This window comes from Octopus bimaculoides, chromosome 5 (genome assembly GCF_046866305.1).
Source record: "Octopus bimaculoides isolate indiv1 chromosome 5, ASM4686630v1, whole genome shotgun sequence".
Lineage (NCBI taxonomy): Eukaryota > Metazoa > Mollusca > Cephalopoda > Octopoda > Octopodidae > Octopus > Octopus bimaculoides.
The window spans coordinates 13976890-13992190 of record NC_142932.1 but is presented as its reverse complement, the minus strand read 5'-3'; the positions used below and the strand labels follow the sequence as shown (position 1 = coordinate 13992190).

General features: G+C 37.7%; 1 protein-coding gene across 1 annotated transcript in view; it reads right to left on the bottom strand.

Moving 5' to 3' along the window:
- Nucleotides 1-15301, bottom strand: part of LOC106878623 (plexin-A2) — a 758495-nt gene that overhangs the window by 50204 nt on the left and 692990 nt on the right. Inside the window, exons 19-21 of the mRNA XM_089351892.1 lie at nucleotides 8625-8815; nucleotides 6470-6547; nucleotides 4337-4403 (exon numbers count right to left, since the gene is read on the bottom strand). Of these exons, the coding sequence (XP_089208018.1) occupies nucleotides 4337-4403; nucleotides 6470-6547; nucleotides 8625-8815 (336 nt within the window). The remainder of the gene's footprint in view (nucleotides 1-4336; nucleotides 4404-6469; nucleotides 6548-8624; nucleotides 8816-15301) is intronic.

Genomic DNA, 15301 nt, shown 5'->3' with positions numbered 1-15301 from the left:
TGAAGGGTTTAATCAAACAAATTGACTCTAGCACTAATTTATTTCTTAAAGCCTGATATTTATTCTACTGTTTTCTTTTGTCAAACCACAATGTCATGAGGAAATAAACAAAGGCGCAGGAGTGGCTGTGTGGTAAGTAGCTTGCCTACCAACCACATGGTTCCGGGTTCATTTCCACTGCGTGGCACCTTGGGCAAGTATCTTCTACTATAGCCTCGGGTCGACCAAAGCCTTGTGAGTGGATTTGGTAGACGGAAACTGAAAGAAGCCTGTCATATATATGTATATATATATATGTGTGTGTGTATATGTTTGTGTCTGTGTTTGTACCCTCAACATCGCTTGACAACTGATGCTGGTGTGTTTACGTCCCCGTAACTTAGCGGTTCAGCAAAAGAGACCAATAGAATAAGTACTAGGCTTCCAAAGAATAAGTCCTGGGGTCGATTTGCTCGACTAAAGGTGGTGCTCCAGCATGGCCGCAGCCAAATGACTGAAACAAGTAAAAGAGTAAAAAGAGTAAACCACTACTGGTTGTTTTATATATATATATATATATATATATATATATATATACAAATACTAATGTGTCCATCTGTTCTAATTTAATTAAATTCTATGTCTTTGTGCAGCTGAGGATTGCTCTGCATTTTAAATTGATGTAATGATTGCATTGTTCAATTAAATGGAGTTGCATGAAACAATTGTACAGTATTACCTCTAGATATCCCTGTTGCTTATTTTGATATATATATATATATATATATATATATATATATATATATATATATATATATATATAATTAAAAACATCTTAATTCGGCTCTGTGTGACTCAAAATTTTGTGGGCCTTCAACTCTTTCAGAAGCCCATCTCCTACTGGCTTTAGGTTACCAAATGAAGAAATACAGGAAGTCCAAGATGGCTACCAAAAATGGGCCACTATTGGTCAAGGTGGGTCAATTGTTATTTTCACTTGAAGCCAAACTGTTTTAAATAATACAAGCAACTCCTACTACATGTGTTGAGTGGCCCTTTTCGTTTGTATGTCCACTCACTCATATATATATATGTAACCACATGTGCTGTTGTTCTTTTTTTTCCTTCTTTGGACTTTTCCATTTTCTTTTCCGACAAAGAACTATGCTCAAAACGTCAAAAACTCTCTCTTCTTATTGAGCGTCAGACTAATACATTCTATGTGCACATCCTTTTGTTGTTTGTTATTTTTAATGTTCATTTATTTGATTTGACTATAGATATCATCATCATCATCATCGTTTAATGTCCTCCTTCCATGCTGGCATGGGTTGGGCAGTTTGGCCGGAACTGACCAGGCAGGAGCCTGCACCATGCTTCTGTGTCTGTTTTGGCATGGTTTTTACGGCTGGATGCCCTTCCTAACACCAACCACTCAGCAGAGTGGGCTATATATATATATATATATGTGTGTGTGTGTGTATAAAGACAGGTTTCTTTCAGTTTCTGTCTACCATATCCTCTCACAAAGCTTTGTTTGGCCTGGGGCTATATTAAAAAGACACCAGCCCGCCCAAGATGCAATATAGGGGGATTGAACCCATAACCAATGAGGTTGGGAAGTAAACTTCTTACCATGCACCAACACTTTATAAATATATATAACCCATGCTAGCTCATGTCCAACTCATGCTAGCAAAGAAAGCGGACGTTAAATGATGATGATGATGATGATGATGATGATATATATGAATAATCACAATCTCCCAGTCACCCAGCTGTGAATTTAGGTGGTAGGAGGAGTGGATGGGTTGGATGACATGAGACAAATAATAAAAATGAGACAGCGGAGAAGAAAAAAAACAACAGCAACATCATGAAACATCCTGTCTGTTCTATCCATCTGAACACCTTTTTCTTTTTAGGTAACCACTTAAAAAGTCTTGGAGAAGGAGAATAGCATTACATTAACCTTGACTGACCCTTCTGTTGACCAACCAGCATCACTGAAAGGAATTTCATTGAAAGCTATGAAAGGCAGGAGGTCGCTACTGACATTAGCAGAGAATTGTCCAGGACAACTTTGTTTGGACATTAAAAACTCAAGTGTCAGTCTAAATATAGCAGACTGATTTTAGATAATTGATATTGGTGAATGTGTACATGTACTGTATGTGTGTTGTCTAACTATGTAAGCGTGTGAAAATATCTGCATGCTGTGTTGTTTAGTTGACATACTTGACACCTTTCATTTTCAATGTTGTAGTTGTAGAAATTGGGGGAGAAAATAATAAAAAAAGAATGGTTGTGTAGGCGCAAGAATTACTGTGTGGTTAAGAAGCTTGCTAGGTAACCATGCAATTCCAGGTTCAGTCTCACACCATGGCATCTTGGGCAAGTGTCTTTTACTACAGCCCTGGCCCGACCAGTGTCTTGTGAGTGAATTAAGTAGATGGAAACTTTGGAAGTCCACCATGTGTGTGTGAATGTGTGTGTGTGTGTGTGTGTATATATATATATATAGATATATTGACATAAGAATTTATAAACGTCTAAAAGAATGTGAAATAATTTTGTTGTTCATCATTATCATCTTCCTCCTCCTTTAATGTCTGTTTTCCATGCTAGCATGAGTTGGACGGTTTGACCGGAGCTGGCAAGCTAGAGAGCTGCATTAAATTCCTGTCTGATTTGGCTTGGTTTCTATAGTTGGATGTCCTTCCTAATGCCAACCACTTTACATTGTGTGCTGGGTTCTTTGAACACGGTGTCGCACGAGCACTATTACAAGCCACCAGCATGAGTGCTTTCTACATGGCACAGGACTTTTGTAGGCCAATCCTCTTCATCAGGGGGAGCAGTCTTAACACCTCTGTTGTGTAGGATGGGTCTTCTTGAGTACACTATAAATATCATGTAATTATTGGGTTGAAAAACCCTTTAAGATATCATTTATAACTTCATCACTTGCCTTGAGATTCATTATCCTCAAAAAGACAATAGCTTTGTGTGTCCATCATTTTAAAGTTTATCTCTTCAGATTTCTCAACGTGTTCTTCCTGATTTATCTCTTTTATTTTTTAAAGTTGCAAATTGTGTGATTTGAGGGAGATTTGTTGCTAATTTCAGAAGCTCAAGAAACAATACAGAAGCTTCATTGGTTTGTATTTGACTGAATGAATGAACGTGTGTGTGTGTGTGTGTGTGTGTGTGTGCATGCACATGTGTGTGGCGGAACAGTTGAGAGATAACAAAACTGTCACTTATAGGAAATATAGGCAGCACAAGTTTTAACAAAAAGCATTTCAGTTTATGAAATCCAGACATAATAACATCAGTAGTAGTAGTAGTCGTAGTAGTGCTGGTGGTAGTAATCCTGTCTACTATTGGCACAAGGCCTGAAATTTTGGGAGAGGAGGCCAGACCATTGCATCACCCACAGTACCTGACTAGTACTTATTTCATCATCCCTGAAAGGACGGAAAGTGAAGTTGTTCTTGGCAGAATTTGAACTCAGAACATGGTGCTAGGTGTTTTGACCGGTGTGCTAACAATTCTGCCAGCTCACTGCCTTACCAAACTACTAATACTACTACCAATGTTAATTACAACAACAATGATAATAATGATAGTTTCAAATTTAGGCACAAGGCCAGCAATTTTGGGTAAGACGGTTAATTGATTACATCGACTCCAGAGTGCAACTGGTACTTATTTTATCAACCCTGAAAGGATGAAAGGCTGCTAAGCACTTTGCCCAGTGTGCTAACGATCCCGCTAGCTTGCCTTAATAATAATAAATAATCCTTTCTACTATAGGCACAAGGTGTGAAATTTTTTGGGGAGGGGACAAGTTGATTACATCGACCCCACCCAGTGTTTCACTGGTATTAATCTATTGACCCTGAGAGGATGAAAGGCAAAGTTGACGTCAGTGGAATTTGAATTCAGAACGTAGCAATAAGCGAAATACCGCTAAGCACTTTGCTTGGCATACTAACGATTCTGCCAGCTCACCGCCTTAATAATAATAATAATAATAATAATAATAATAATGGTTCAAATTTTGGGGGTGGGGATTAGTCGATTACATTGAGTTCAAAGTTCAAATGATATTTATTTTATCAACTCCAAAACGATGGAAAGTAAAGTCAGCCTTTACAGAATTTAAGCTCAGATCAGACAGACGGACAAAATGCCGCTAAGCCTGATTACGCTAATGATTCTGTCAGCTTGCTGCCTTGAACAATGATGATGATAATAATAATGAGAAAAAGAAGAAAATAAAAAGAAGTAGAAGAAGACAAGGAAAAAATAAGAAAAAAAGAAGTACAACCTAATTTGGTGTCAGACTTACCTGGAGGAACCGATAAAGTAAAAATGTAAACCAATTGCTAAGCATTTTTTCTGCTACTGATTCAGTCCTGAAAAATAAATGGTAAAGAGAATCAATTAGTTACCATTCTAAAGAACACATTTAGCTAATAATTGACACCTTTCACCTGCAACATCTCTCTCTCTTTTTCCATCTCTTTAATATTCTACAAGACTTAATTCTCTTGATACCAATCTTCCCAAAGTTTTTGCTAGGATTTATAATACTAATGACCTGTTTTAAAGTCATCTAAATTAAATCTTTTCATAAAAATTTCATGTTAATCAATGCTCTAATTAGCTTAATTCTTTTACTTGTTTCAGTCATTTGACTGTGGCCATGCTGGGGCACCACCTTTAGTCGAACAAATCGATTCCAGGACTTATTCGTTGTAAGCCTAGTACTTATTCTATTGATCTGTTTTGCTGAACTGCTAAGTTACAGGGATGTAAACACACCAACATTGGTTGCCAAGTGATGGAGGGGGGGGGGACAAACACAGACACACACACACATATACAACAGGCTTCTTTTCAGTTTCCGTCTACCAAATCCACTCACAAGGCTTTAGTCGGCCTGAGGCTATTGTAGAAGACACTCGCCCAAGGTGCTATGTAGTGGGACTGAACCTGCATCCATGTGATTGGGAAGCAAGCTTCTTACCACGCAGCCACTCCTGTTTAATGGTTTCAAATTTTGACACAGGGCCAGCAGTTTTTGAGAGGAGAGGAAGTCAGTTGCACTGATCCCAATACTTGAGTGGTGCTTATTTTATTGACCCCAAAAGGACGAAAAGCAAAGTTATCCTTGGTAGAATTGGGACTCAAAACACAAAGATGGATGAAATGCTACCAAGCATTTGTTTGGAGTGTTAATGGTTCTGCCAACTCACTACCTTTATCAGTTTAATAATGACAAAGTTGTTTTACTAAATAATTCTTTTACATCCATAAGAGATACTTTCTCAAAACGAATACTGCAGTTTAGAAGGCTTTCAATAATATGTACACTTAAAATATATATATATACAGATTGCAAATTTTGAATTCTTACTATTTCCGTCACTAATAATGAATTTTCATTCAGCCTGCCAGCTAAATGCAACATCAGTGATCTTATCACTGTTTAACTACATCAGCTAGTTAAACAGCACTATCTAACTACATCTAACTACATGTGGTGATGAGGATATTTACTACTGATGAACCTAACAAGCAGAAACCAAGTGGTCACTCTTCCCCATAATGCCAAAGGTCCAACTGCAGGATGATGTATATTTGCTTTTCCATGCTTGCCTGGATTGGACACAATTTGTCGAGGATTTTCTGCAGATTTTCTGTAGCCTGGTGCCTTTCGTGTCACAAACACTCAACTGTTTTTGAACAAAGTAATATTTCCCTATTGCAGGACATGTTTTTCACAGATGTTCAGAAATGAACAACCTAATTTGTATGACAGTAATGACCATTTACATCGCATGATGCTAAGATAAGGGTGGACACACACAGAAGACGGCAAGCTGCCAGAAACGTTAGCACGCCGGGCGAAATGCTTAGCGGTATTTCGTCTGCCGCTACGTTCTGAGTTCAAATTCCGCCGAGGTCGATTTTGCCTTTCATCCTTTCGGGGTCGATTAAATAAGTACCAGTTACGCAATGGGGTCGATATAATCGACTTAATCCGTTTGTCTGTCCTTGTTTGTCCCCTCTGTGTGTAGCCCCTTGCGGGTAGTAAAGAAATAACACACGTTGTGTGTGTGCTTGTGTGACAGGATTCTTACAGCTATGTCTACCAAATCCACTCACAAGGCTTTTATTGGTCCAGAGCTACAGCAGAAGGTGCCATGCAGTGGGACTGAACATGAAACCACACAGGCAGGAAGCAAGCTTCATAGCCACACAGCCACAGCTGTGGTAAGATTAAATAACAGCAACAAACAAGTAGATGTACACACAATTAAAGCAGAAATACACACGTATATACACACAATGTAAATATTTTAGAAAGAGTGAGTGAGAGAGAGAGAAAGAGAGAGAGAAAGGGGGGAGAAAACAGACAGACAGAGAAGGAGGTGGAGGACAAAACTAAATTACATCCTCTTCCACCTCTACTTACCTTCGGAGCAGTAATTTGGGGTGATTATTGCCTTCAATGGAACGCTTTATTAAATCCTCCAGCAATGTCTTTAGAATGCTGAAATGATAAGAAAATAAAGTTTCAAATTGAGATGTCTATTAACGAATCATCTATTACATGTCTGAAGTATTTAGAATTATTTCAAGAATTTAAGCCCGCATTGGAGTAGAAATTAGAAGTTGCTTTGTGTGTTTTTGTTTTTAGTTTTTGAAACCAGAGAGAAACTGTTAGTTTTTAATTTATTTATTTATTCTTTTTTCAGTGTAGTTCTGAATTGTTGTCACTGGTGCTGGTCTGCAGTCACCAGACGATCCATCAACGTGAGGGGAGATGCCACGCTTCTGCGTGAACTCTTTAACTATGGCTGCTCGTCTTCCCATCCATGTTACGATAGTAGGGTAGGTTATCGGTGCAGTTTTTTTGGCAGAGCAAGCAGAGTGCTGCTAAACCACTGTCCTTGAAGATTCACTGCTATGTCCTACAATATAATTTCTTGAATCACACACACACACACACTTTAGGCAGTTAGCACTTATTTGAATTTCACATTCCTGTGAATTTCAAATAATTATATGTGAGATGCCAGCTGCAATAACCATAAATAACTCTTGCCCTGCAGCATTAAGAACTCCTAAACTTCTCACCTGTAGCTTCATATACCATATACATTATACACACATATGTGTGTGTGTGTGTATGTGTGTGTGTGTTTATATATATATATATATATATATATATATAGATATAGATACTTGCTACTGATGAAGCTCAAAAAAGCAGAAATCCAAATTTAGCAATGTTACTGCTGCTGCTGTGTGATTTTCACCTGCTGCTGATACATATGTGTTTTTTAACACTATACATCTTGAAGAGGTGCTTTCTTGAGATAAATACTGCAGTTTAAAAAAGGATTGCAACAGTATGTATGGTTTAAATAGGATATACAAATCACTAATTTAAACTAATACAGTGTCCATCACAAATAATAAATATATGTGTGTGTGTCCATATATCTTAAGATTGCTAATAATTTTTACAGAACAATACAATTATTCTTGTTGTGTCCATCTACTTTTGAGCAGAAGCATCAGTAAGCTTTATTTCCAAAATGTTAAGAATATATCTTGAACTTTATTCTAAAGTTTCTATAGAGAAACAAACAGCACATGGTCTCTCAGTCAAACACTTTAAATATATATGAGATGCAGATATGCTATTTAGTGTAATTCTGTAAAAGATTATATGCTTAGTTTTCTCGAAAATAATAGCAGTGTTATAAATCCATGAATAAAACATGCAGGACAAGCAACCACAGGATTGTAATTTCAGCTTAGTTGTGTCTCATTCAGATGCAGTGCAGTGACGCTCACCGTTACTTTTTCAGTAAAATTTTATATTTGTAGTCTAGATAATTTAAGAAAATCATTTGGTAGTGGCAATTACAGCATGAAGAAAATTACATAACATTAAAATATGAAGGACGTTATGTAAATTATATTATAGATGTAAGAATTAATGAAGAGAGAGGAGAATATAGTGAGGATGAAGGAGGAGATGGAATATAATGTGAGGTGAAGAGGGAGGGAGAAAGAAAGGGAGGGGAAATATAGTGAGGGAGAAGGGAAGGAAGAGAGAGAGAGAGAGAGAGAGGGCGGAATATAGTGAGGGAGAGGAAGAAAGGGAGATGGAAATATAGTGTGGGAGAGAAGGAAATATTGTGTGAAGAGAGAGAGAGAGAGGTAGAGAGAGGGAGGGGGAAATATAGTGTGTGGGAGGAAGGAAAAAAAAGAGGAAATGTAGTGTGAGGGATAAAGAGAAGGGGTAGGAAGAGAGGGGGAAGAAGAAAGAGGGGGAGGAAAAGAGAGGGGGAAGAAGAAAGAGGGGAGGAAAAGAGAGGGGGAGGAAAAGAGAGGGGAAAAGAGAGGGGGAAGAGCAAGGAAGAAGAAGAGTCAGGGAGAGAGAAAAAGAGAGGAAGAGCTACGAAGACAGAGATTTGATAATTGAAAATGCTCGATGCAATACGTTGAAAAATTCCTCCTGGCAGGAGAAAAAAAATGGGGCCCAGAGCACACCTGGTGGTGTAAACTATGTCTGATTGCAAAGTAACAGAGAAAAAATGGAACCCAGAACTCACCTGGTGGCGTAAACCATGTCTGATTGCAAAGTAACAGAGATCAAAGATGCAACTTTGACTCGATCCCGCATTGTGAATGACTGGTGTGCCTCTAAAGTGCGTATAAACGTTAACAAGAATGTTGCATTCTTTATCAACTGCATGAAAAGCTGAAGAGGCTTGCTGTTTAGATTGGATGAGTTGGGCTGATACTGCAAAGAGAAATAATAAAACAAAACCACAAATAAATAAGCTTTTAGAATATTGGTAAACTTACTATAGGGGAAACTAGGGACATTACAAGACAATAACAATTGATTGGGAAATGCATATGCATGCATATAAATGACTATTGCTCTCAGCTATGGTCACCAACCAGTGTCAAATTAATCTCAGAACTTGAGGCAATCCAACGAAGCTACACGAAGAAGATAGCCTCTATGCAGCATATAAGCTATTGGGAAAGACTCAAGAGATTAAGACTCTATTCCTTAGAGAATAGACGAGAAAGATATGCCATAATATACATCTGGAAGATCCTTGAAGGAATTGTCCCAAACTTTGGCATCGAAAGTTACACAAATAAAAGAACTGGACGCCATTGCATAGTGCCAAGGACTCCAAATTTGCCATCAAGATGTACGACAAGGTACTGCAATAGAGGTCCACAGCTCTTCAATATTCCCCCGAAGGACCTGAGAAACCTGCATGTGGTGGATGTAGGTGTCTTCAAGACGAGGCTGGACCTCTTCCTGTCAGGTGTCCCAGATGAACCAACTTCACGGCAGGAGGTGCAGATGAGAGCAGCTGCATCAAACTCTCTCATGCACCAAATTTCAATTCCTGAAGTAAAATTGTGTAGCAACACCAAATGGCGGTGCCCCAGCATGGCCACAGCTAATGAGCTGAAACTAGATAAAATGAAAAAAAAAAATGAAAATATATATATATATATAATAATATTAGGGACAAAATCCAAAATTACAGGTAAAAACTCAATTAAAATCATTTGGAAGTCATATAGTGGATTTTCATCGATGAGTTCTTGAAACTTGGTTATTTTCCCTAAAACTATATATATATATATATATATATATATATATATCATCATCATCATCGTTTAACGTCCGCTTTCCATGCTAGCATGGGTTGGACGATTTGACTGAGGACTGGTGAAACCAGATGGCAACACCAGGCTCCAATCTAATTTGGCAGAGTTTCTACAGCTGGATGCCCTTCCTAATGCCAACCACTCAGAGAGTGTATATATATATATATATATATATATAGACACACATGTATATAATAAAACATATAGAAGCACTCCGTCAATTACGACCATGAAGGTTCCAGGTGATATGATCAACCGAACAACTTACTCGTGAAATTAATGTGCAAGCGGCTGAGAACTCCACAGACATGAGTACCCTTAACGTAGTTCTCTGGGAGATTCTGTGTGACACAGAGTGTGACAAAGCTGGCCCCTTGAAATACTGGTACTACTCATTTTTGCCAGCTGAGTGGACTGGAACAACATGAAATAAAGTGTCTTGCTCAAGGACACAGTGCATCGCTGGGGATTGAACTTACAACCTTATGATCGTAAGCTGAATGCCCTAACCACCAAGCCATGTGCCTTCACTTATGTATGTATATGTAATATATATACATATATGTGTAAATGGATGCAGAAATGGCAGTGTGATTTAAGAAGTTCACAGAGTTTTGCATCTTGTATAAGATACTCAATTTCTAATGCTTCCCTACAGAACATAAATATCACAAACTACTGCATTTTCAAGTATACAAATCAATGTGGCATAAAGTGCAAACAATGTGTAAGTATTCAAACAACTTCACTATCTTTCCAAATCCCGATGCATTTCACGTGGCATTTTCAGTCCTCCAAAGTTGATTTGGTGTACAAGTTGACCTGTCTTGTTTTTTGGCTATAAATTTTGGTCCAAAAAAAATTTGACTTGTGTACCAGAAAATACAGTATAGAACAGAAACAATATAAAAGTTAGCTACACTTGTAAAAAGAACAAAAAAAATCCATAAAACACAAGATACAATTGCTATAGAACAATATACCAAATTAAATTTATACATTATATTGGTTATTTGTAGCTTGCTATCAAGTTTACATGCTTGTGGTGTTTTGTTAATAAGCAGGTTTTTGTTCATATTGTTTTTGTAATATACTATTGTCAGTTTATGGCTTGGTCTAAAGCATTTGGTGTTTTATTTTATGAGATCTTTTGCTTATGTATTTCACTGTTGTAAACCTTCCATACACTTTATTCATAAAATACACTTTTACCATTATCATTTCATGTAGTTTTCTGTGCTCTGCAAAGGGTCAAATGGAAATTTGTTGAGGCAGATTTTCTATGGGTAAATGCCCTTCTTGTCACCAACACCTTCCTATTTATAAGCAAGGTGATATTTCCCCCATAGCCAGACAGGTTTCTTGCAGAAGACTCTAAACAAACAGCATCACTTGTATGACAGTAATGCTCATTTACAATCATTTCATAATATCAAGATAAAGAGGAACACACACACACACACACACACACACACACACACACACACACACACACACACACACACACACAACAGGCTTCTTTAAGCATCCATTTACTACATCTACTTACAAGGCTAACGTCAACCCAAGGCTAGAGCAGAAGATCCTTGTTCAAGGTGTTGTGAAGTGGAACTAGATCTGAAACCTTGCAGTTGCAAAGTGAGCATCTTACCCACGCAGTCATGCACATGTATGTGCCCTATAGGCAAAGCTAGTGAGCTGCATGATGCATTTATTCAAATTTTGACACACTAATATTTTCTGTGTGAATGCACATGGCTCAGTGGTTAGAGCGTCAGTCTTGCAACTATGAGGTAGTGCATTGTGTTCTTGAGCAAGACTTTATTTCATGTTGCTTCTGTTCATTCTGCTGTAGAAATGAGTTGCAATGTCACTGGTGCCATGCTGTACTGTCCTTTACCTTTTCCTTGGTGGCATAGAGAGGGGCGGCTGGCATGCATGGACAACTGCTGGTCTTCCATAAACAACCTTGCCTGGACTTATGCCTTGGAGGGTAACGTTCTAGGTGCAATCCCATGTTCATTCAAGATCAAAGAGGGTCTTTACCCTTTTACCCTAATATTTTCAATATATCTAAATATCATCATCATCACTTCAATGTCCCCTTTTCTATGCTTACATGAGTCAGATGAAATGAAGCAGATTTTCTCTAGTTGGATGTCCTTCCTATTGCCAGCCTTTGGCCTTTGCCTGTTTCCAAGTAAGGTAATATTTCTTCCTGACTGGACGGGTTTTCACAGAATATCAGAAACAAAAGGACATTGCTCACATGACCGTGACACTCATTTACAACTATCACGTGATGTTAAGGCAAGGAGACATTAACACACAAGCACAGATACACATGTGCACAAGCATACACATGTACAGACACAGACACACGCACGCATACACACACACACACACACACATGCACACACACACACACATGCACAAGCACACACATGCACAAACACAGATTCACAAGCACGCACACACACACAAACAGGTTTCATTCGGTTTCCATCTACCAAACAAACTTCTTACCACACCTGCACACACAGTTAAACATTGTTAAATGGAGAAACATGATAAATATCACTTGCTTTGCACTAGGAACATCAGAGATTAAATAGCAGGAATGGCAGATGGAATAAGCACTATTTTGAATTTAATTAACACATATAAGGTAATATTCTGGCACGCAAAGTTTACAATAGCTGATACACTCAATACTTATTGCAGTTGTAAGCACATAAAGCATTTATAAATATAGCTACAGGAGGTATTCTTTAAAGTTTTCAATTGAATTCTTTGATTTTACAGCCTTTGAGAATCCACCAAGTAAATTATCAAGGAAAAATAAATATTTTCCTTTGATTTGCTGTTATATAGAGCCATAGGTACACCATATTTATCGTCATAGTTACCGTGTGACATACAGACCAATGTGATGACACATAGTTACAATAACTGTGACACAGTAAACGTGACATACACTTATAATAATGTCTTTTCCCTTCTACTATAGACATAAGGTCTGATATTTCAGGGTTGATTACACTGACCCCAATAGTCAACTGGTACTTATTTTATCAACCCTGAATTTAAAGCTGGAAGAAGTGACACTCAGTATTTTGTCTGGTGTGCTGATGAGTCTGCCAGTTCATTTGCCTTTAATAGTTTCTAATTTGGGCACAAGGCCAACAATGTTGCAAGGTATGGGTTAGTCAATTAGATCAACTCCAGCACCAAACTGTTGCTTTATTTCATTGGCTCTCAGAAAGTTGAAAACAGAGTTGACTTTGGTGGCCTTTGAACTCAGAATGTACACTACAAAAAATAATGCAAAATATTTTTTCCCATTAATACTAATGATTCTCTCAGCTCGCTACCTCATGTAGTTATAAAGACTTGCAATTATAATTGCTATAAATATCATGAATTATGGTCATAATTACAATGAAAGCAATTAAATCAAATATTAAACTGGAGAATCCCCACCTCCCAATCATCACTTAACAGCAATGTTCCATGCTAGCATGGTTTCGATGGTTTGACGGAATCTGATGGGTCCAAGGATTGCACCCTGTCCCAATATCTGTTTTGGCATAGTTTCTTCAGTTAGATACCCTTCTTAATGCCAACCATTTTACAATGTGTACTAGGTGCTTTTTATTAGGTGTTCTAAGGAGCTGGATTTAGGCTAGGAAATTGGTTAGATTATAAAAGAAGGGTCCAGAGCTGAATAAGTTTCTTACTGCAGAGGAGTTACATGGTTACTTATATTTTATAAGTGGGCATAGGAATGATTGGGTGGAGCAGGGAAAAGATAAAAAATAGTGATGATGTGGTGTCTGAGTAGACCCCCAAGGTACAAGTCAAGGTAAGTCAGAGGTTCAGTTCTGTTATTTAGCACCCTATGTAGCTCTGAGTTGACCAAAGCCTTGTGAATGGATTTGGTGAAAATAAAAGCCGATCATGAGTGTGCGTAAATGTGTGTATTAGTATATGAATATATATATATATATATATATATATATATATATATATATATCCAAAGTTTTAAATTTAAATTTAAGAGAGAGATTTGACGCTAATATCCATTATTATTGTAATTTATTCCTATGTCAACATTTCTGTATAAAGCTATATTTGACCGTCAAATTTAAGTCAAACATATAAGTTGCCTTACACGTCTTCTATTGGTAACGATTACATGGTTTTCTATGAAAAATTATATATATACACACACACACACACACACATATATATATAAATATATATATATATATATATATATATATATATATATATATATATATATGTACAGGGTGTCCACAAAGTCTGGGTACATGGGGATTAACACATACTTTAAGAAATTATTATTTCTCATATTTAATTGATTATGTTATGATTTTATTTACTCCATGTACCCAGACCTTGTGGGCCCCCTGTATATATATATACACACACACTGGCTTGTGCTGATGTCACATTAAAAATACTAGTGTTGGGGCCACATAAAAAGCGCCCAGCACACCATGTAAAGTGCTTGGCATTAGGATGGACATCCAGCCATATAGAAACCATGACAAAACAGTCAAAGAAACCTGGTGTGTCTCCTGGCCTTACCAGCCCCGGTCAAACCAGTCAACTCTTGCCAACATGGAAAATGGACATTAAATGTTGATGACGATATACTCTTTTCCCTCTTTACTCTTTTACTTGTTTCAGTCATTTGACTGCGGCCATGCTGGAGCACCGCCTTTTAGTTGAGCAAATTGACCCCAGGACTTATTCTTTGGAAGCCTAGTACTTATTCTATTGGTCTCTTTTTGCCGAACCGCTAAGTTATGGGGACATAAACACACCACCATCGGTTGTCAAGCGATGTTGGGGGGACAAACACAGACACACAAACATATACACATAAATACATACATATATATACATATATATATATACGATGGGCTTCTTTCAGTTTCCGTCTACCAAATCCACTCACAAGGCTTTGGTCGGCCCGAGGCTATAGTAGAAGACACTTGCCCAGGTGCCACGCAGTGGGAATGAACCCGGAACCATGTGGTTGGTAAGCAAGCTACTTACCACACAGCCACTCCTGTGTCTATACATATATATATTTATGAATGTGTGTGTGAGTGAGTGTACCCTTGTCTAGACACCATGTGATAGCTGTAAATGACCATCATCCTCATATAAACGAGGTTGTTTTGTTTGTAACTACATTGTTGCTTGACTTGTTAAACGTAGCAGTCAAAATCACCCTCAAGTAACACCTTGGTGTCTTGGAAAAAGGAAGGAATACATCTGATTATGTATTCTTAGATACACTATGTATGGAAAAAACTAAAGAGGGGATAATCGCAGCTGGAAATGGAATGGTTTTGATTTATACGTCTATTCGGTCAGAGCTGAAATTGGCACTACACAACAACAACAACAACAACAACAGTAGTAACTCTATATTTTTACCCTGATGGTTAGAGGGAAGGGGAGGAGGAGGAAGAGAGAGAGAGAGAGAGAGAGAGAAAAGGAGGGGGTAATATTAAGAATCTGCTCTGCAGTTTGTAGAACATCTTAAATG